Source organism: Prosopis cineraria, unplaced genomic scaffold, assembly GCF_029017545.1.
Source record: "Prosopis cineraria cultivar Desert tree isolate PC_DT_omini unplaced genomic scaffold, ASM2901754v1 PC7, whole genome shotgun sequence".
In the NCBI taxonomy this organism is placed as follows: domain Eukaryota; kingdom Viridiplantae; phylum Streptophyta; class Magnoliopsida; order Fabales; family Fabaceae; genus Prosopis; species Prosopis cineraria.
The window spans coordinates 38,783,640-38,807,385 of NW_026555338.1; the positions used below are offsets into that span (position 1 = coordinate 38,783,640).

Genomic DNA, 23,746 nt, shown 5'->3' on the forward strand with positions numbered 1-23,746 from the left:
TATTATTGAAAAGAATGAACCTAAGTCTTACGACTCAGAAAATGTGGCTATACACATAGAACGTGAAGTACAGGCCTCTTATACTCTAGTAACCATAGGGCGACAGGTAACACCTCCTCAAGGAATGCTTTACCCACTAGGTTGGGACAAGAGTCTCAAATCCTCTCATTCAAGTAACCCTTCTATTATTGTGTCTAATGATGCTGTAGCTTTCAATAACTCATAAAATCATTAATGTGGAGTTTAAATACTCTAAACAAATCTCATTGTCTCTATTTTAGCTAATAGATTTGGACTCATAGCTCATTTAGAGCAAATTATTTTCTCAATTCAAAATCTAACTTTAACTTTCATAAAAACGAAAGGAAAGATAGAAGCATAATGCACTTACATTGAGTGTTAAGAAGTTTTAAAATATCTCCAATGATCCCTAAATTCGTGCCCTAACAGAGCAAGTGATGTGCTTTGATTTTCTCCTTATCCTCTCTTCTAATTTTTTGCATAGATATGAGTTGGTTTAAGCAAAATTCTAATAGTGCAATACGGAGCATGGCACAAAGAAGTCCACTTAACATTGGTTGCCTCTATGCACTGCAACGGATGTGCTGCACGCTACGATATATGATAGAGGTTCTCACTTTAGCTTTTCTTGCCTTTTGATGCTTGAGCACCCTACTTCACTTCAAATTCAAATTTAGGGTTAAAATCATAACTAAATACATTTATTAAACTTCTTTGACCACATGCTTCATTAATTAACTCAAGTAATCTCTTTTTATTTAAGTTAATCCTAGTTAATTTCCCAACATATTAACCAAATTTTTATTTTCATATATACAATATTAAAAATAAAGATAATATTTATAGCAATTTCCAAAAAAAATATTTTTTTAAAAAAATTATAAGTTAAAAATTTTAAACATGAATCAAAATAAATTTGAACTGTCTTGAATACACCTAAATAGTCAATATATAAAAAATAAAAAAATTTAATATTAAATTATGTCATCCAGATAAAATCTATATTATTCAAATTAATGATTACTAAATGAATTAAAAGTACTATTTTTTTAATAAATTTTAGATACTGCATGATTGTGTGTTTTGCAAATGAAAAATTTGTTTATACACCTGCTTCATACCGGTCATTAGATTAAAAACACAACCACTAGTGCACCTTTACCGCTGATCTGTATCCAGCCCTCCCTATATAAAAGAGCAAAAAGGGTAAAGAAAACGTGAATAGCTCCAAAGCCATAAACCTACCACCACTTTGGTCTTCGGCACGCACAGTCAGAGGGGTCAATCAATTCAAAGACCATCATCCTCTTTGTTCGGCCGGGAGTATCCGTGACGATGGCTCCGACCAAACAAGACATGGACATAGTGCTGTTCCCTTTCATGGCCCAAGGTCACATAATTCCTTTCCTCGCTTTAGCGCTTCACTTGGAGCGAAAGACAGGCAATACCATCACCATGGTCAACACCCCTTCCAACATCAAAAAGCTGAGGGCCTCTCTCCCGCCACAGTCCTCCATCAACCTTCTCGAAATCCCTTTTCAAGCTTCCGACCACGGCCTCCCTCCCAGCACCGAGAACACTGATGTTGTACCTTACACTCTCGTCATTCGTCTCCTGGAGGCCACCACTGCTCTGAGGCCGGCATTCCACCTCGTCATCCGCAATCTCATCGACTCACAACCCCACCGACGCCCACTCTGTATTATAGCCGACATTTTCTTGGGATGGACCGCTAGTGTGGCCAAAGAGGTCGGTGCGTTCCACGTCATCTTCAGCGGTGCCGGGGGATATGGCCTAGCCTGCTACCATTCTCTCTGGTTCCATCTCCCTCATCGGAACCGACAGAGCGACGAGTTTTTGCTACCCGATTTTCCAGAAGCTGGTCACATACACAAAACACAGCTACCAACCAACATAGCGGAGGCGGACGGCAGCGATGCGTGGTCGGTATTCCAGAAGAAAAATCTTTCTGAGTGGGGCAAGTCAGACGGGATGCTGTTCAACACAGTGGACGAGGTTGACTCTGGTGGGCTGCACTACTTTACCAGAAAGCTAGGCCTCCCAGTTTGGGCGATCGGGCCGGTCATTTTATCGACGGGCAGCGGATCGCGTGGGAAAGGAGGCGGAGTGAGCCCGGAGCTGTGCCGAGAGTGGCTGGATATGAAGCCAAGGGGTTCGGTGCTGTACGTGTGTTTCGGGTCAATGAATACGATGTCGGAGTCACAGATGATGCAGCTGGGGATGGCGTTGGAGGGGAGCGGGAGGGATTTCATATGGGTCGTGAGGCCGCCAACTGGGCACGACATCAATTCCGAATTCCGGGCTCAGGAATGGCTGCCGCCAGGGTTCTTGGGGAGGATTCAAGAGTCAAGGAAGGGGTTGATAGCCATTGACTGGGCCCCCCAGCTGGAAATACTGTCCCACAAAGCCGTGTCTGCATTCTTGAGTCACTGTGGTTGGAACTCCGCGTTGGAAGCGCTGAGTCATGGCTTGCCCATCCTGGGATGGCCCATGGCAGCCGAGCAGTTCTTCAACTGCAAGTTTCTCGAACAACAGGTGGGCGTGTGCGTGGAGGTGGCTAGAGGCAAGAGCTGTGAGGTTCGGCACCAAGATATAGCCGCCAGCATTAACGCGGTGATGGCTGATCAGGGGAAAGGGAGGCACATGAGAAGCCAAGCTCATCGTCTCAAGGATATCATTGGCAACGCCACTAGAGATGAGCTTGCCTTTATGGGCTCTTCTATCAAGGCCCTGCGTGCCTTCCTGTCCGCTGCCGCCAACGTCGAGGCCAGCGTCCCCACTGAATCGTGATCGGAAATAGCATACACATTCTTGTATGTGCCTGAACGCAGAAAATGTAGCAATGTTTTTTGTTTTGTCGTTTTGTGTTATTCTTCGATATCATCTTGTCATGGAAACAATCAGACTACTGAATAGTGAGTACTCACTCATCGTGTGTTAGTTCATTGACATTCCCCTCGCCCCACCCCAAAAAAAAAAAAAAAAAACAAAAAAAAAAAACAAACAACAAGCAAACAAACCAACAAACCCATGCGGGGTAAAACTTCAGCAAGCTTTTGGTCGGCAGCTCTATGCAGCACGTTTTTTCCTGTAATTATGGACTATGGTAGCACCAATTGCCACGAATCATGTTTATGTATACGAGGATTATACCGTTGCAGCGATGCGAACTGACGTGTGTAGACATGAAAGGAGAGCATCAGGATGCACGCGAACTCTCACCCTCGCTCCACCAAAAGCTAACCGATAAACTGGTAGTCAGAGATCGGACATAATGCCACCACCTTGGTGGGATATATAGCATTTCGCCTTCTTCTAGAACACAGTCCACGAATTCCAGGTCTTGCACCTTCGGAAACTCCATTTCATTTATATCATCTAAATCGACCTTCAAACAAATATTTACCAATCAAAATGGATATAAAGATTTCAAATCAACACCTCATTTAAGAAATAACAATTAAATGAACATAAATAAATCATGCATGCCAGATATTAGATTGCCATAAGTTCAAGCATGCAAAGCCACTTGGCTGCCAGTGCAAACACTCGTAAAGGGAGGCCCCATAATTCTGGAAACATTGAGGGTACATTAAATCATACTTTTAGTCTCAGAAATCTTTGGCCATTCAAATAGGGGCGCGGCGAAGTGGTATGCTCCCAGCAAAGAGTAACGCACAAGTAAACTGGTATACAGGTGGCCAGTTAATTATCTCAATTTGACTACGTACCTGGCTGGAATTACGAAGCATGGTTTCCGGGTAGGGATAAAGTTCGTCAGAAAAAGATGAAGAGTAAAGCCTGATATATTTCTTTCCCACTACCTGAAATCATCAAACATAACATTGATCCCAGTCATGCTCATATCATTTTACGTAATGGGGCTTCAGATAGCTTTCAAGCATGTAAACTAACAGGAGAGGAAGAGAAGTCCAAACAGGATATGAATCCGTACTGTTTTGGGAGGTGTAGAAAGTTGACAACAGAAACGATAATGAATTGTAAGAGTGCCAAGATTACGAGAATCATTTTCTTATTTGGCTTAACACATGATTTACGATTTAGAGAACTTAAGGATGGAAAAAAAAGCCATGCACAATATATCATAGTTGTTCATAAGGGATTCGAATCTGTACACAGCTTCAAATGTCATCAGTACTCATGTTCATTGACTCACTCAAAGCTTTGAACCTCATCTTTCGTGATGGCCATCCTGGACATCCTTTCTGGGAAAAAGTACAAGGCATCCGCTACAACATGGCTGAGCTAACTGGGTCTGAATTACATCATTTTTTACCGTGAGGCAATCAGCCGACCTCATTGCCAAGAGTGCTCATCATAGCATCCCTCTTACCACTTACCTTGATCACTTTATTCCAGAATGTACTGTTGTTTATAGGCATAAAAAGATATAACTTTTCTCGCCTCTTTTGACTTTGTAATCAAGCTTTGCTTTCCTTTTCTTCAAGGGGACAAATAAAAGTTGTTGATATAAATTATATTTATAAAAAATCTTTTATCCATGAAATATGAGTACTTTAGGAAAGAGCTATCTCCACGTCTGTCGCAGAATACTTGTATTAACAAGACGCAACACTTCAAATTTTGTCTTCCACCATCTTTGTGATGTTCTGTGTCCATACTTCTCGGGCCTTTATTCAGAAAGATTTTAGCAATGTCTGCCAAGAAATTAAATTATCAAGGCAGTCATAACAATCAGTCACCCAGATTTTAGATACAATTTTATTCTAGCAAGAAAGAATGGAGATTAAACGGTAATAGCATTGCTAACAGGTACAAGGTGACGGTTTTCATGCAACAGGCAACACTTTCTCTCATTTAATAATTAACCTTGTGAATATGCTCACAGAAAAGTGAGGATAGGTAACACAACAATAAATTGAAATAGCAGAAAATTGTAAAAGTTCTATCTTCCAAAATCTTCTTGATATTACTTAAACTGTGTTACCTGCGCTAATACATTATGGTGTGGATCATGGTGTAAAGGCGTTACTGTCCCAGCTGGACCAAACCAAGCATTGACAGATCTAAGCTCACCTCCGTCAGTAAAACAATAGTCTGGTATACAAATATCTTTCCGAAGCTCAGTTATCTGTCATGTCAATAACATCAGTAATTAAAAGCAGTATGACTATGAGAGCAGCACTTGCATACCAAAATTACATACGTTAGAAATGCAAAACGAAAGAGCTACATAATATAAACCTGATCAAATAATGGATGCTGAGCAAGATATGTAGGGCCCAGAGGTGAGCAGCCAGGAGAATCAATCCGCTGAAGAAACTCGGAGAAAGTAATTAGCTCTTGCTTCCACTCTGCACTTAGGTAGTTCTTCCCGACCTGTAAAGCAAGCAAACATTACCCTATCCTTTAAATATTTATTAATTGAAAAACGTATGTATGATATTTTTGCCTCAAAAATACATGTATGTTATGATTACCAAAAAAATAAAAAATATTATTTAACCCCAAAAACGAAAATGTATGTTAAGAAGAGACACTGGGGGAAGTTAATTTACAGTTTGGTGATCGTTAGTGATGGTAAGTTTAACGCAAAAAAGCAAAAGATTGTATTTTCAGAGGGGGGAAGGTACCTATCTTCCCCCCTTTTTTTCTTGTGCCAATGGAAATCAAACAAATGCAACTGCTCTCTCATGCATTACCTTTGTTTTTAAAAGGAGAGGAGGTGCATTTTTTAAATTTACAAAAGTAAAAAAAAATTTAGAGTAATTACCTCGACTGGAATTGTACGGTCACCAGCAACTCTCTTCAAATAATCTCTGTTATTCCATTTTGCCTTGGCTGGCCAGTGATCCATACAATCACTGATAATAACTGGGGAACGGGATAGGTAATAATCTTTTAGAAATCTTTCCAATGACAGAGCTGCCTTCTTCAATACAGTTTTACTTGAAAGAGACTTGAAAGGTAGAAGTTGGAGCACCTAGAAATGTGAAAGCTATAGCATAAACATTAGAAGGGCCATGCATTGTGGCGATAATCACTTCACTCAAATCCAACACCATGAGCACAATTAGGAAGGCAAGACAAATTTAAAAGTGAAAACCTAAAATTTCAACATTGCTAGACTATCATCTTATATCAGATTGGATTCAAGGGTGATGCACTGATGCTACTTGTTTTGTCCAGGAAACATAGTTTGGATTCTGACATTTTTCTGAAGATTTTTAACTACAATGAAATTTCTATTACATCAAAATTCTTAATAATACTTCAAAAATAAGTTAGAAGGAATCAGAGATGTATCTTTATATACTCAAGAAGTATCTTCATGACTTCATCCCCAATAAAAGTTCGTATGCGAGCTAAACGCATGATAATACATGTGAATATTTACCATTGATCAAAACCCCAAACTTTGCCAGACAAGTCCCAATTCACAATGACATTATTCTACAAGACGTACAATAGCAAAGCACAGTCGATCATCCAATCAGTAATTAATGTCAAGAAGGCGCATAGTCCGAAATTATATTATCTTGTTCATCCCAAGCTTCAGCAGTACAAAACCAAAAAGTTTCATTAAAGTAGAAAGAGGCATGGACCTCACCTCGGTGTTATTAAGTTGCTGATTAACAAGTGGATGCTCATACTTCAAACCTCCACAGCAATCTTCAGAAACCCCAATGTTTCTGACCTCCACCGAAACTTTCTCAACAGCAGAGTCCAAGTCCTTCCTTAGAAGCATTCCTCCCATGATAAGACCCATATCCAAAGCCCTAAGGGCCTCCTTGAACTCACCAGTTCTATAATGGTACCTGGCCACGAGGAGGCAAGCCATAGAGTATGCATCACGCCACACCGGGGGGACAGAGTACCAGGGCCCCGAGTGAAGCTGCTCCCACGCCATCTCACGAGCCGCTTCAGCAGCGCGAAAGTCACCGGCGGCCGCCAGAAACGCCATCCTGACATAAGCATAGCCTCCATGCTGGGAAATGGACTGAATGAGCCCCGAAGACTCCCTGTCTAATGTCGGAGTGTGAAGATCAGGCGACTCAACGCCGGACATGGCGGAGGCGGCGGTGGTTGACGAGGTTAGTCGCGCATCACTTGCGTCAGCGTAATAAACAAGAGCCTGTGAGATATTTCTTTTGTATCTGCGAAAAGCGAAAAAGATCCAACGCCTGACCCCGACCGATATTTCCTGCTTCCCCTTTGCGAAGATTCAAGATTAAGCCCATAGATTTGCGATCCGGATCCTCTCAGAGTCCCACTCCCACAATGACCCTGGCAGGCTGGAAAAACCTTCATCCTTCGATTCATATCCAATAACAAAATCATTTTATATTAAAATAATTTTTTACACCTTATTTCACTATTTTATATATATATATATAAAAAATTATTCAAATTGATTCTTTTTATTTTCAATACCTGTTCAAAAAAATATAATTTTTTGAATAAATTTTTATTAAATAAATTTGGTTTTGAATAAACCAAAATGTAAACTTCTTACAAGCTTACTCTACAAAATTTTTTAAAAATATAAATATAAGGTTTTTTTTTGGCCAAAAGAGAAATTTATTAATGCAAACAAAGCCAAAGTGGCAATGGCAAAGTTACATATGTAAACAATAAAACAAAAGGCAAGAAGAGTTACTCAACTCCATCACGTGGAGCCACAGGAACCACACCCTCCGCATCAGAAATTAAAAAAGGAAAAAGGGAGCGATAATGTGATTATTGCACAAGAAGCAATTCATACCATAAAAAACAAGCGTACAGGCAGAAGCTACGTGGCTATTAAAATTGATATGAAAAAAGTGTATGACAGGTTAGACTGGGGTTTTATTGAAGATACTCTTCACAATCTTGGTTTTGATAGTAATTTTGTGGCGATCATCATGCATTGCATAAATTCAGCTTCTATGAAAGTAATGTGGAATGGTGATACAACTCAAGAATTCTTTCCTTCAGAGGTCTTAGACAAGGTGATTCACTTAGCCCTTACATCTTTGTGTTGTGTATGAAAAGACTTGGGCATTTAATAAAGGCACAATGTGCTGAAGGAAAATAGAAACCTTTAAGGATTACTTCCGAAGGCCCTTTTATTTCCCACCTCTTCTTTGCAGATGACTTATTCTTGTTTGTAGAAGCTTCTTTAGAGCATATTGAGATCATTAAGGAAACTATAAGTACTTTTTGCAGTGTCTTGGGCCATAAAGTTAATCTTGCCAAATCAAAAATTTTTTGCTCTAAGAATGTCAACCATAATAGAGCAACTCAGCTTAGTCATATCATTGGCATTAGTCTCACCGCAGACTTGGGCAAATATCTGGGAGTTCCACTTATCCATTCTCATGCTTCCAAAATGATTTTCAATCCTCTTGTCATGAAAGTCAGGAAAAGATTATCTACTTGAAAAAGTAATTACCTAAACATAGCAGGGAGGTCAGTACTCATCAAAGCTATTTTATCAGCTATGCCCACGTGTCTAATGCAACAATGTTATTACCCACAGGCATTCTTAAAGAAATTGAAAAAATCTGCAAAGGCTTTTTATGGAGTCAAGAGGTAGATAAAAGGAAATTACACTTGATTTTTTTTTGATACAGTGAAATGCAGGAAAGAGTTGGGAGGTCTAGGGATTAAGGATCTCAAATATCAAAATACTGCTTTTATTATGAAGCTTTGTTGGGGTTTGATAACTAAACCAGATGCTCAATGGGTTCAATGCATAAGGAAGAAATACAAATGCGGAGATAACTTCTATCCTGAAGTCACTCGTAAACAGTGTTCCTTAGTGGTTTAGCAAGCAATCACTCACACTTGGGAAGATTTTATGAAAGGTGTGGGGAAAAAGATAAGAGGCGAACATAATACCAACTTTTGGTAGGACAAATGGTCATGCCTTGATCAACCACTTATTTATTATATTGATCAAACCTATAACACAATTAATCAGTCAGATGTGGTCGGCCAGCATGTGCTATCTACTGGACAACGGAATATTATTAATTAGATTAATGTCATACCATCATGGGTGATTAAGAAGATAAAGAGGTTAAAACCACCAAGTGGCTTTGAGGCTAATCAATTAAGTTGGAGATCTACTACTGATAGTTCTTTCATTATCAAATCAGTGTATGATTTTCTCCAAACTATTAATCATGGGTCTCTAGAACCTTTATGGAAGAAGATATGGAAATGGCCTGTTTCTAAAAGAATCAAGTTTTTCTTTTGGCAAGTTACTCATGAGAGATTACTTACAAATTCACTCAGAGCTTTAGGTGGTCTAACCACAAACAATGAGTGTCCATTTGAGTACCATAGAGAGGAATCCATCATACACATCCTTCGAGACTGTAAGATTTCTAAAAGAGTGTGGGAAAGAATTATTAATCCTAATGATTTTATTGATTTTTTCTCTATTGATTTGCAGGATTGGCTCAAATGGAATACTACTCACAACCCAGGAAAAAGCAAATTTAGAATATGGCCTTAGATTAAGGTTTTTTGTAATATGTTCTGGCTCTTATGGAAGACTCGATGCAAAGGACTCTTTGAAGGCTCTTTGAAGGAACCCAATTCAAGTCTAATGAGATCATACATCAGGGTCTTTACTTGCTGATGGAGGATTCAAGTACCAACAAGTTTAAACATGCAATATTCTAAGGTTTTTTAGATGACGCAGATAGATAGACCCTTCCACCTAAAGGCTATGTTTGTGTGGATGTGGGTGCTTCCATTAACCAATAAGGACATGCCACTTGCGGGGGAGTGTTCTTGAATGAACAGGGTGATTGGATTCTAGGCTTTAGACGTGAATTAGGAAGAGTAACCATATCAGTTGCCGAACTTCTTGCTATAAGAACAGGATTGGAGATTTGTAACCAACAAAAATTTCAAAAAATCAAACTCTTCTCTGATTCATTAGAAGCCATCAACATGCTTTTTAGGGATTGTCATTCTGATTCTTCATTTAATGAAGTAACGGTAATTCGTGATCTTATTTACAGCAATTGGGACTTTGTCATAAAACAAACGTCCAGAGAGAATTTGAGTTGTGCTGATTACTTAAACAAGACTGCTTACACTACTGGAGCAAACACTATTTTACTTTGGAACTGTCCCTTAGGTTGCTTAGACATCTTGTTGTCAGATAAGAGGAATGCTTAGTTTCTCTTTGCTTTTGTAATTGAAGCATTGGCTTGCCTTTGTAACTAAAAAAAAAAAGGAAAAAGAGAGGATGGGGAAGATAAAAGTCGCCCAGACTAACACATCCTCTTTAGAACTAAGCCTGCCAGATGATCTACAGCTCGATTATCATATCTAGTCACAAAGGAGAAATTAACATGATTTAACCTACACTTCAGATCAAAAACGTCCAGGAGTTGCTAGTAACTTTGCCAATCACAACCACGTGTGCTATTAGTAGAAATGGCCTTGAAAATAGTCATCAATCTCGATAATAGTGGCAGGAAGGTTGAAGCTTCAATAACTATAAGGGCAGTCTTGACAGCACGTGCTTTAATCTCCATTACTAAAGAAGTCTCACAACTCTCTGTCTAGCCATCGACCCATACACCTTAAGAGTCATGACAGATGACACCAATTCTAGCAGTCAAGTGACTCAATAACAAAGCACCATCCACATTGAATTTTAGAAAACTAACAAGTGGAGTAGACCTCATAGGAGATGCCTCGGGACATGTTGGTGGAGCTAATTCTGACTCATGAACAGGGTGCACAGCATGATTTTCTCAGACTATCCAAAACTCAAAGAACCCAGATTCAACAAGATAAATGGTTTTAGTTAGGTCGACAACAACATTCTAGAAGACAAATAGGCATCTTGATTTCTAAATTAACCATAAGGTAAATGCCCACCTTGTTCTGATTAATTCATCAAGGTCGCTATTTTCAAAAATCATCTCTGCTATGCATTTATCAAATCTTGTTGTGGCCATTTTATCCATGTGCAAGTTAAAATTGGAACCAAACCAAACATCTTTAACCCAATCAAAGTAGAAGAACAAGTGTTTAAGAGATTCAGAGCAGATCCATAAATAGGGCAAGTGCTATTCAAAACACATTTTTGTTTAAGCAAACCTACCTTTTATGCCAAGGACCCAAAGCATGCATGCCACAAGAAGTGCTTTATTTTTGGGGGTGCTTCCATATTCCATATACCCTTCCACAAGCTATCAGGAGGTCGCCATGAGTGGCTTGGATCAGGTAACGGGGAATTATCCCACTCTTTCCTTGCAGTTTTGTACCCGCTTTTGACTGTATACAATCCATCCTTAGCACTCAGCCAAATAGCCCTATCATCACGAGTAGAGCCAAAACTAGGAACTTTCAGGATATGTTCCATTTCCCTTAAAGAGATTCTATCTCGAATGCTATCTAAATTCCATTGCCCATTCTCAATAATATGATCTACTAAAATATTCTCTTTTTCTGCCATCAGGTTTTCAACCTTAAGCTTGAATCTAGGTAGCCCCAAAATCCATTAATCGGTAAAAATTTTAACCATGTCACCTTTACCAATCTGCCAGCAGAACTCTTTCAAAAATAAGTTTCATCCCTTTAAAAGACTAAACCAACCCCAAGATGCACAGGAGCCTTTTTTTTCTTGTAAGAAATTAGTATTTTTAAAATAAATACTCTTGATAACTTTAACCCATAGATCATTTGGATTGTGCAGCACTCGTCGTGCATTTTTAGCTAATAAAGCTAAATTAAAATCTTTAAATTCTTTAAAACCCATACCACCCACCTTCTTAGGTTTATTCCCACAATTTCCAATGGATTTTACAATTAGTGCCATTGCTGTCCCACTAAAAATTAGATATAAGGCTATCTAGCTCAGCACATTTTCTTCGGGAACTTGAAAACAGACATTGGTTAAACAGGGATTGAATTAGCCACAGATTTGATAAAGACTTCTTTCCTCGCATTAGATAATGTACTCCTTTTCCATCCTTGAATACACTTCCCTACTTTCTCTCTTACAAAGGCAAGAGTAGTAACCTTTGATCTTCCCTATAATGTAGGTAATCCAAGATAAGAGCCAGGATCCATAGTGTTTGGGATACCTAGATTAGTGCAGATAAAGTCTCAAAGTTCATCAAGTATGTTCTTAGAAAAGAAAACATATGACTTCGCATAATTAATCTCTTGTTTAGATACAGAACAAAATAGATCAATGAGCAACTTAAAGGTATCACATTCATTAGTAGAGCTCCGAAGAAAGAAAAAGGCATCATCAACAAAGAAAAAATGTGTTAACTTAAGATAGGATGATGCTAGTTTTATTCCCTTTAGTTCACCAATTTCAGCATGTACATGAATCATTTTAGAGAGGACATCCATAGCAAGAATAAAAAGGTATGGAGATATAGGATCACCTTGCCGAATTCCATGCTCAAGAGTAACGCCCGTAACCTTATGGCCAGAAAGAGTGAGGTTGAAATGCATTGATGAAATACATTTCAAAATTCAGGATACCTATTTATAGCTAAAACCAAGCCTCAATAAAATTGCCTCTACAAAATCCCATTCCAAACGATTATAGGCTTTGTCAAGATCCACTTTTAAAGCCATGTCAAAAGAACCTCTCTTCTTCTTATGTTGAAGATAATGAAAGACTTCATGAGCCAATAGAATATTATCTTGGATGAGTCGATTAGGCATAAAGGCCCCCAAAATACATTTGAGTTTATTAGCAAGCACTTTGGAAATCACTTTATAAAAAAATTGCACAAACTAATAGGCCTAAAATGGCCAACAACCTCAGGGTGATCAACTATAGGTATAAAATAATGTTTGTTTCATTAATACAGTAAAAATCCTCACTATTTTCTAGAAAATCATGAACCAATTGAAAGATTTTACCTCCAACAATGGGCTAGAGACGCTGGTAGAATAAACTAGAGAAGCCATCCATAAGGGCTTTAGTGCTCCGCAGTTCAAAAATAGCCTACTTCACTTCCTCAATGGTCACTTTTTGACACAACATGGAATTATCCTCTTCAGTAACTTTTTGAGGGATGTAATCAAGGACATGATTAATAATATTTCTCCTACTGGCCTGAAACAAATCAGTATAAAAGTTCAAGAAAGCATCAGCTATCTGGTCCTCATTTTCCAGCCAATCCCCTTCAGCATTTCGTAGCCTCAAAATTTTATTATAGTTTTGTCTTTAGGCAATGACAGCATGAAAAAAATAAGTATTACGATCTCCATATAGTAGCCAATTAACTCGAGATCATTGCCACCAATATTTTTCTTCCATTTTAAAAACCTCAAAAAGTCTTAACTCTAACTCTCTCTTTTTTAATTGCCTTTTCAATTATGTATTCACCATTAAGGCACTTAGCAATCTGGCCCTTCAAGTTTTGTATTAATTTGTGATTGTTTAGAAATGCCTTCACACTCCATTTAATGAGATCTTCTCTGCACCACCTATTTCTCATGTGTATTTCCTCCATAGTACCATCAGACATAATGTTAGTAGAAGTCCAACTGGGTTTGATAATACACAGGAAATCTAGGTGGTCACACCATCTAGCTTCCAACCTAAATGCTTTTGGTGTTTTCATATCTTTATAACAAAAATCAACCTTGATTAAATAGTGATCAGAGCTGACTGGTTCTTCATAAAAAATAATAGTTTGAGGGAACCTTCTTTGAAAAGACTCATTCCCCAAAGCTTTATCAATGCGTTTCTTGATATAATCCTCTCCCAACCTATTACTTTCCTAAGTAAATGAGGATCCCTTGAAGCTCAAATCCATAGATCCTCGAAGCTCAAATCCATAAGGTCACAATTAGTTAAGAACAATTGAAAATTAAGGATTTTCCAAATAGAGCAAGGATTACCACCCATCTTTTTTTACTGTGAGAGCAAGTCATTGAAATCTTCAATACAAAGCCATGCTTCACTACTTCCGGGTTTCAACTTAGAAATCTCCTTCCATACTTGCCATCTCTAATTTTCATTTGTTGGCCCATAAATAAAAATAATAAGTAGATCACCCCCGCTAGAAGAAATAATGGTGTGAATGTAGGTACCACAAAGAATCTGGACTTGAACATCATCCTGCCACCAGAGTGCTAACCCTCCACTAAGTCCCTTAGGTTGTTGATAATAGCACCCATGCAAACCTACCTTTTTTCCAATTTTTTCTACCTTTTCTGCTAATTTTTGTCTTTATAAGGAAAACAAGAGATGATTTATTTTTCTGGCACTCTTCCTTTAAGTTTTGAATTGTCAAGGGGGTGCCTAGCCCCTGACAATTCTAAGATAAAAGCATCATTATCTTCCAGTGACTGTTTGAGGCCAGTCACCAGCGCCTTCAAAGTTGGAGGTTGCAGTAAGAGAGGATTTAAAAACAAACTAATTTGTAGGAAATTCCACAGAACTCTCAATAGGGGCATCAAATAAGCCATCAGTTGAATCGCTAAGCTTTCTTAAAAGATTTTGTTTAACTTTGCATTTACCTTTCCTTTTCTTATTGCTTACTCCTAAATCTTTATCATTGCTAGTAGTAAAATGAATTTTTTCTCCAATCAGGTTATAACTCTTCTTATTGCCCTTTACTGACTTTTGAGATAAAAATATTAAAGAAAATTCTACCAAAGCTGAGCTCCATTTCCCTATACAGCTCATTATGATTGGCCAATTAAGCATGTATTTAATTAAATCAAAATAAGAAACCACATACAAAACTGCGTTTATTATATAATGCCTTAACTTGGTACAGGCATAATATAGTGCCAAACATACTATTTCCACAGCTGAGTATCTGATCTCAGTGGGAGTTAAGCACCTACTTAAATAATAGACCGCCTGCTCATGTCTCCCATCAACATTTTAGGCCAACATACAACTTATGGACATGGCGGTAGAAGCTAAATACAATAGAAATGGGGTGTTCTTCCTCGGGGCTACTAAGACTAGAGGTTTTGTTAAGTGTTCTTTAATCTTGTCAAAGGCCACCTGATGATGTTTGGCCCAGGTGAATTCCTCAACATTTTTAAGTTTCAAGAGTTTAAAAAACTCCTTCATCTTCCCTACAAGGTTCGGGATGAAACGCCTGAGATAATTGACCTGTCTTAGAAACTTTTAAAGTTCTTTCTTGTTACTCAGTGCATTTGCCTTTAAGATGGCCTGTGCTTTGTTTTGTTCTACTTCAATCCCCCTTCTGTGGACCAGGAATCCAAGGAAGTTACATGCAATTACACCAAAAGCACACTTTAGTAGATTTAATTTAAGGCCAACCTCCCTCATTCGGAGGAACTCATCCTCAAATATTCAATATGATCATGTGCCTTCTTAGATTTTATCATTATGTCATCTATCTATACTTCTAGATGCTTTCTTATCATATCGTGAAAGATAGCATTCATAGCCCGCTGATATGTGGCCCCAATATTTTTTAGACTGAAGGACATAACCACCTATTTGAAAGTTTCAATGGAGCCCGAACACTTAAAAGCGGTCTTATGAATGTCTTCTTTTGCGATAAATATTTGATTGTATCTGGAGAAGCAATCCATAAATGACAATAAAGTGTTTCTGGCCCCTACATCTATTAACCTGTTTGCAATAGGCATTGCATACATGTCTTTAGGTATGACCATGTTTATGTTTCAGAAATCTATGCAAACTTACGGTTTCTCGTTTTTCTTGATCACTGGGACTATGTTTGAGAGCCACTGAGCATACTTGTAGGGCCATATGAATCTGGCCCGTTGGAGGCATTTGATCTCCTCCTTTACTCATAGCTCCACTTCTACTAACATTCTCTGGTGGTGCGGTATATAGTTTGGCTTTATAAAAAGCCTATGTTAGACCAGCTGCCAAGCCAGCCCTGGTATTTCATTATAGTCTCATACAAAGCAGTCTTTAAATTCCAACAGTGTTAGCTTGATGGCATCCTTTTATTCTTTATCTAGTAATGAGCTAATGAATGTGATCCTCATTTCTTATGAGGATCTAAGGTCTACTTCTTCTAGTGGATCCAGGAACTCTAGGGCTATGTCTTCAAATTTTAAGGTATAGGGTCTATTTTGTGCAATTGTGCTATCTTCTGGGTCTCATCTTCATATACGACTTCGGTCCCATAAATCTTGGGTCCGTAGTCTTCTAGTTTCTCTTGTATATTGTGCAACCATAATTTTTAGATGGCCTCGACTGCTATGACCTTTTCTCTATTTGTTTTAGTCATCAATCAATTCTAGTAAAGAGGGTACGCATTCATTGGCATAATCCAATCTTGACCTAGGAGGGCTTGGTATTGTGCTGTGATACTGATTACAAAAAAGACTGTCAGTGATGACTTGGTCCCAACATCAACCTGTAACGGTAGTACGTCGAGGACCTTAGATGCAGTCCCAGTAAACCCTACAACTAATACCTCAATTGGCAACAGATCATGCTCCTCTTGTCCCATCTTGATCATCAAGTGGGCTGGCAGAATGTTCATCGCCGAGCCATTGTTAACGAGGACCCTAATCATTGGTCTCTTATCAAAATGTGCCTTGATGTATAAAGGCTTCAAGTGCTGAATCATCTTCATGCTGGGTTTCTTCAGGATAGCCTGCTTTGGCTTTCCTTTTATTGCTTGCAAAGTAATTTGGCAGACGAGCTCTGCAATCTCTTCTTTCTGTGCCTACGTATTTATAGGCTTGTACTCTTCTTCTTCTTTTGACTCCATTAGGCAGTACTGATATAGTCCTGTCTATGTCGGCCCTGAGGAGTTTTGCTTCTACTAGCCCTGAGTATTGCTAGTGGTGGATTAGAATTGAGAAGGTAATGTTAACGAGACCACGTAGTAGAGGTTGAGCGGTATCTCTCCAATGTGAATGGTCCTTTTTTTATTTTCGGCCTCACTTCCTTCGTCTTGATCCTCGATGAACTTTTTTCTAAACTTGCTAGCCTCCTGTTGAATGTCGGGCTATCCTATATAAGGTACCTCTGTGTAGCCCATTTTCATTGAAAACGTCGCTTTTAGGTTCTTGTCAAGGCTGCTAGGAATTTCTTGTGCCTCACAACTCTCCATTTCAAAAGCAACACATTGCTAGGTGATGTAACAAACCTGTTCGAGCCCTGAGCGGCTTTTGATTTTGAAGGAAGCTTTGTGTTATTTTCTGATGGCGTTAATGGTAGTAACGGTAGGTCGTCAGGGCCTACATCCCAATTAGTTGGTATCCCTATGAATGGTTCGCTTGATCTAGGAGGTGCCAAGTACTTTACAAAGAAGTCGAATCTACCAAATGGTTCCCCTAGGCGGTCCCATACTACCTTAGATCTATTTAGTTCTGTCATCACTAATCCCCCTGGGCTAACATCCCATCCTAAGGGTAGTTTGCTATTTTTCTTCCTTTTCTACTGACTGCCTTTGCTCTGGATTTCCCCCAAGCAATCCTAAACTACTTTGGAGTCATCTGAGCTTTTCATGTTCTGCCCCTTCAGGCCTATGTCACATTTAAAAGACCTGTTTTTACTGGACCAACCTGTAGGCTTCCCTAGGCGGTCCCATGCTGTCTTAGAGTTTTCTTGAGTTACTTTATCCCTGTTCTAGATGTTCCAAGGTCTCCCATCCTTCTATTTACCATCACTTTTCTTGAGTCGTTATTTGCCAAAGGTTATCTCCACCATATTGACCGTAGCAAATAGGGAAAACGGGTCCTTATCTACCACCATGGATTCTTCCTTAGGGAATTTTAGAACTCCCTTATTGATCCAGTCCTGGACGGTGTTCTTAAATCCCCAGTACGCCTTAGTGTTGTGGCTCCATGAGTGATGATACTTATAGCATTTCTTCCCTCTCTGTTCTTCCTTCGAAGGAATCTTATGATCCATGAGCAAGGAGATGAAGTTTTCCTTAAGGAGGAAATAAAAAATTTCCTCTGTTTTAGTAGTATCAAAGGTGTACTAGACTGCGTTTGGTCTCTTAAGTAATTCTCCGGCCTTCCTTACTAGAGCTGGGCATGTGTAGTTTCTAGCATTCTTCAGTTCTACTACCACTATATCTAGATCTCCAAAATAAGTCTCAGTTATAATCCGTTGGTGATGGTCCTCTTCCTTGAGTAGTTTCTCATAACCCCATACTTTGGCCATGAGTTCATAAAAATCTCAAAATTCCATCTCCTGAAATTTCTTTCAGAGTTCTATATCCAGTCCTACCTATGCCAGCTTAACAAATTTAATTTCTAGAAGTGGCACGTGGCACCTACTCCTTAGACGTTTAAACCTCACCAAGTATTGGTCTACTGTCTTTCCAGCCCGTTGTGTGAGCTTGTAGAGTTTTACTATGCTAACTTCTAACTTTGCTTTATAGAACTGGATGTGAAACTTCTGCTCCATCTCCATCCAGCTGATGATTGAATTACGAGGCAGTGACGTATACCATGTGAACGCCGAGCCCATAAGAGTATTTGGAAACAACCTTAGCTTCAAGTTAGCAAAAATTTCATAATTAGCAATCTCGCCACACTGGATTGTAAACCTCCCAATGTGCTTCAAGGTTGACTGTGTCCCATCTTCTAAGAACAATGTAAAGTCAAGGATTTTATACCCTTAAGGGCACGGGTTGTCCCTGTTTATGTACTCCGAATAGGGTTTTAAGAAGGTGGGGAGGCCAATTGGCCTCAGCCCTAGTCCATATATATCTTGAATGGCATCCCTTAAGGCCTTCATGTTCATTAGTTAGTTCTGAGGCTCGACCAAACGTTTCGGGATCATCACCGTGCCCCCAGGCTACTGTGCCAGGATCCTGTAGATAATACAAAGATTTAATTAAAGGATGAGTGTGTGCGAATACTTGGTGGTTAGGGATGTATCTTATAAGTGTGCAGTCCCGATGGCCAGCACCTATATTGACTTTAGCTTGCTGCCCCCCAAGTGGCCCTACACTCGAGCCTGCTTCTAGATGGGTGCCTCTCAATGATGCAGTTATATTCTTCATGCCTTCATGCAGAGCTTGCATCATGATCTACTGTCGTTCTTTCTCCTGTGTTTTGATGTTTCCAGGGATATTACAAAGAACCTTTAGTTCTCTTCCAACTACTTATCCATTCAGTCTTGAATTTCCCGCAGCACTTCTGCCACAGGTTTGTTAGATATGATCAGTGAGTTAGGTTGACCACTTCCTGACTTTGAGCCAGGGCTCCTATTGCTACCTATTGTCATCGGTACTACATGCTTACAATGTTTAGCTGCTCCAGCATCAGGCGATAAGTGTTTTGATCCTGCGTGAGCAGAGATCCCTTCTGGTTCATGAGAACCAGCACCTATTTTATCAATTCTTTTATCTTTTTGCATCCCTACCATCTTTGTTACACAGGTCCTACTAGGCGTGTCGCAAATTGTTCATGGTTGAACAATAAATATTAGGCATACCAGAGAAGTTGAGTCTCAATAGATAACGAAAAGAGTCCCGAGTTCCCTTACCACAGTTCGCTCGGATGTAAAAAGATAGAAGGCTTTGGTAGAACAAGTGTGTAATTTGATTGAAGTGTAAAAAATTATAGACTAAAAACTAAGAACTAAAAAAGGACTAAATGAATGTAAAATATGCGAGTTTTGATCGATTGTTGACTAACTCTATTTTTCTTCTTTCTATTTATAATATCGAATAACAAAAGCTTTTCCTTTGAGACTTAGCACGTTCTATCGAAGAATCAAGAATTCCGTGAAACTTATGGCATAGTTTCTCTATTTTGATAACCATCATGTTTCATCGAACTACTCGAGCATAGATTTTAACATTACTTAAGATCGTGTCCTCGTGCCAACGGTCTAATATTTAAAGCTAGTGGGATTTTGGTATGTTTATTTGTTGTGGACTTTATTAAGCTTCAAGGCTGACGTCTTTGTTGTATATTAGGCCTGACGCTTCGATTACTCAATCTAACTAGTCTCGTGAACTATTTGAACGATATTTTATATTTGGCCCCAAACAATATGGATAGCCTCTCGTGCAAGAATGGCATCAACACTCCCCCGCCTTCCAAAGATAAAGCCACATTGCTGAGGACCAATAGGTTAATTCATTTAACTCCTAAGGCGAACAGTAAGGATCTTGGTAAAAATTTTAAAGCTGGTCACAAAAAAATATTGGTTGAAACTCTTCAAGTATAGTAAGATGGTCAACTTTAGGGATTATAGCAGTATTAGCATGCTTAAAATTTGTTATTAATAACAATTTTTTTCATGAGTGCGATGGAAGACAAGTCTCATGCCACAAACAATAAAATAATATTTACATATTGTAATGTAATCCACGAGACAGTTGGTAGTTTGGATAATAATAAGCTAATGTCATCATCATTTAGGAGATTTGAATTTGGTAATTGTAAGCATTGAGTGCTTATGCTATTTGAACTATTGAAATTCATATCAATTATTTAATTAAACTCACACATTCGTTAATCTCAAGTAGAGTAGGAATTCAATACCTATATTAAGCACATTCAACGAATCCAAATCCTCAACAAGGGAAGAAATATTGACAACTTATAAGTTGTGTACCTGTTAGGGAGACCGTAGACCGGAGACCTCCTCCTTGTTAACAGGAGAGTGAATAATAATTAGTAGAGTTAAATATTTTAATGTCTTATCTATTTTATCTTAATTATATTTTTTTTATTTTAGAAATATATATGAACCTACCCTATTATAAGTTATAAAGAGTAAAATACTCTAACATCTCCTTTGTTTTAATTTAATTACATATATCTCTTTTTTTATTTTTAAAATATATATGAACCCCCTAGTGTATAGATATGAAACACAAAATTTTCTCTATTTTTAAGATTTTATTTTCATCAATTCAATCGTTAATTGACCATTAAGTCACATATTTTGAATTAAAATAATTCTCTTTAAAATATAAATTTTTTCTTAAAAAAATCAGTCAAATTATCCCAAAAAAATTAATGCATGTATTTTTTTACTTTTTTAATTTCTATTTAAAAAAATTTTAATTATGAAAATATATTTATTTATTAATTTTTTTAAAAAATTAAATACGTAAATTGGCTAAAATAATATTCAAATACTTAGTTAAAAAATTTATAAAATAAAAATTCAATATAATAAATTACTCAACATAATTTATGTTTATTTTTAAAAAAAATATTAATTTGGACACAATTGTTAAATTATTTATTTAAATATTAAAATACTTAATTATTTGAAGGTTTTTAAAAAAAATTGAAGAGAAAGTAGACAGTTATATCATAAGAACAAACTAATAATTTTAAATTTTTTATCATAACTCAAAATGAAAATTTAAATATTGTAAAACCTTTAATGGAATATTCCTAATCATGTTAAAGATTGGATTAAAGTATAGGTTTTTAAAATAAATGGGAGGTTTATACAATTTTAACAAAACATAAGGAAGCTCATTATATTTTCTTCAATTATTAATAGTTATAAATAGAAGCATCGTCTCCATTTTTAAGATTTCATTTTCATCCATCCAATCATTAGTTAACCATTAAGTTATATATATTAAACTAAAATATCATTTTTTTTAAATGTAAATGTTGCCAAAAATCGTTCAAATTACAAAAAAAAAAATTCATGCATATATTTTTTAAATTTTTTATTTATATTTTAAAATTTTTGGTTATGTGTATATGTTTATTTAATGATATTTGAAAAATTTAAATATATAAATTGACCAAAATAATATTTCAAACACACATTTAAAAAATTAATGAAATAAGAATTAAATATAATAAAAGGTTAATGAACATTTTAGACTCCAAAGTATTGCGTTAAAAGTGTTTTAGATTCTAAATTCTTAAAATATATAAAATGAACTATAAATTTTTAAATTTATAGCAAATTAAACTGCACTGTTAGCTCACCAGTAATGCGGTTACTGTTTACTTAGTAGGGCCTAATTAAAATGCTAATGTGGCAATACCTTAATGCTATGTCATTTTTAATTAGCACCACATACCTTAAAATACTGCATGACTAGCATTCTGGACTCCAAAATTTAAAATTTAGAGCAAATTACTTCTATCATTTATGTATAAAACACTCATTATTATACAAATCAAATTAACTTTAGTGTGGTTCGCCATGGTAAATGCATTATTGGTTGAGGCGAACAACTCATAATTTTATAAAATAACATTTTTTGCTCTTTTTTGTAATATTTTACAAACGATTGGTATCTCATACTTTTATATACTCTATAACTCTAATTTAATCTTATTTTGAATAATTTTTATTTATTTAATGGTAAAAATTTGGGATTTCATTTAAAAAGAAGTTTACGTAGCAAAGGATTTTACAAAACAATGGATGCAAGTCAACAATTTTATCAATAGATTTCAAAACAAATTAAACTAGTTAATTAAAATCTTAAACTTTTTTTAAATGGTATCTTAAGTTTTCACCATTAAATAAATAAATATTATTTAGAATAAGACTAAATCAAAGTTGTAGAATATATAAAAGTATGAGATACCAATTATTTAAAAAATATTGCAAAAAAAGGGTAAGAAATGTCATTTCATAAAATTATGAGTCATTCACAGTAGCCAACAATGCATTTATCATGACAAATTATGCTAAGGTTAACTCGGTTTACATAACAGTCAACGTTCTACATATAAATGGCAGGAGTAATTTGCTTTGAATTTTAAAATTCAGGATTTATGATATTACTCACGCAATAATTTAAGGTATGTGGTGTTAATTAAAAATGACACATCCGTAAAGAACTACCACATTAGCATTTTGGCTTGGCCCCATTGAGTGGACAGTAACTACGTTAATGATGAGTTAACTGCGAGATTTTATTTGCTATAAATTTAAAAGTTTATAGTTCATTTTACACATTTTGAGAGTTTAGTGTTCAATGTACTTTTCATGCAATACTTTAGAGTTTATAATGCTCATTAACCCTATAATGAATTATTCAATATAATTTATATTTATATTTATTTTATTAATTTTAACATAAAATCTTAAATAATTTATTTAAATATTGAGATAATTATTTAAAGTTTTTAAAATTGGAAGGAGAGGGATAGTAGATAGTTAGGTTATAAGAATAAAATAATGATTTTAAAAATTTCAGTATAATTATAAAAAAAATTAAGTATTTTAAAATATTTAACGAAATATTAGCAATGTTAACAATTACACTAATCTTATATGTAGTAAAATACAATAATTTTTACTGTTCCTAGATAAGTGAAATTAATAGTTTTGTGAAGCCCATCATTCTTCTTCTTTAAACCTCAATTGTTTTTTTAACCTTTTTTTGCAATACTTTTTGTTATACTTACTTTTTTATTTTGTTAAAAAAATGAAGCATTTTTAACTATAATTGCTAGCATTTTAAAATTATTTTTATATTGTATTTTTATAATATCATATTATCATATTATATATATATAGCTTTGAAATTATCTTTTAATTTTTTTCAGGGGCAATAAGTTCAAAAATAAAATAACATATTTATATTTTGGATAAATGAGCAAATTATCTATTGAACTTTAGGTCCAATAGTATCATAAATCTTAAATTATTTATTACATAAATTGTTCTTTTAATTTTTGAAAATGATATAATGTAGTATCTGTCTTTAACAAAAAATAATTTTGACCGTTAATTAACTAGAAAGTGAACTAAAAAATTATTGAAAATGACCAAAATTTTTTTTGGCTTTTTTCATAA

General features: G+C 36.4%; 2 protein-coding genes across 4 annotated transcripts; one reads left to right on the plus strand and one right to left on the minus strand.

Moving 5' to 3' along the window:
- The first annotated feature begins 1,257 nt into the window (after positions 1 to 1,257).
- Positions 1,258 to 2,987, plus strand: LOC129315546 (UDP-glycosyltransferase 92A1). Its single transcript, XM_054959333.1, has one exon. The coding sequence runs from the start codon at positions 1,357 to 1,359 to the stop codon at positions 2,830 to 2,832; it is 1,476 nt and encodes a 491-aa protein (XP_054815308.1). The 5' UTR covers positions 1,258 to 1,356; the 3' UTR covers positions 2,833 to 2,987.
- LOC129315547 (lysine-specific demethylase JMJ30-like) lies at positions 2,878 to 7,324 on the minus strand. 3 transcript variants are annotated; one of them, XR_008594525.1, is made up of 7 exons: positions 6,635 to 7,324; positions 5,798 to 6,007; positions 5,269 to 5,403; positions 5,012 to 5,155; positions 4,220 to 4,721; positions 3,774 to 3,866; positions 3,402 to 3,430 (listed from the first exon to the last, which is right to left on the minus strand). XR_008594525.1 is itself a non-coding variant. In XM_054959334.1 (6 exons), the coding sequence occupies exons 1-6, from the start codon at positions 7,091 to 7,093 to the stop codon at positions 3,242 to 3,244; spliced, it is 1,230 nt and encodes a 409-aa protein (XP_054815309.1). In that variant the 5' UTR covers positions 7,094 to 7,324; the 3' UTR covers positions 2,878 to 3,241. The 3 variants fall into 3 exon arrangements, 2 of the variants coding, with proteins under 2 accessions (XP_054815309.1, XP_054815310.1); XM_054959334.1 differs by lacking the exon at positions 4,220 to 4,721 and having other exon boundaries at positions 2,878 to 3,430; XM_054959335.1 differs by lacking the exons at positions 3,402 to 3,430; positions 3,774 to 3,866 and having other exon boundaries at positions 3,882 to 4,721.
- Between the last annotated feature and the right edge of the window lie 16,422 nt (positions 7,325 to 23,746).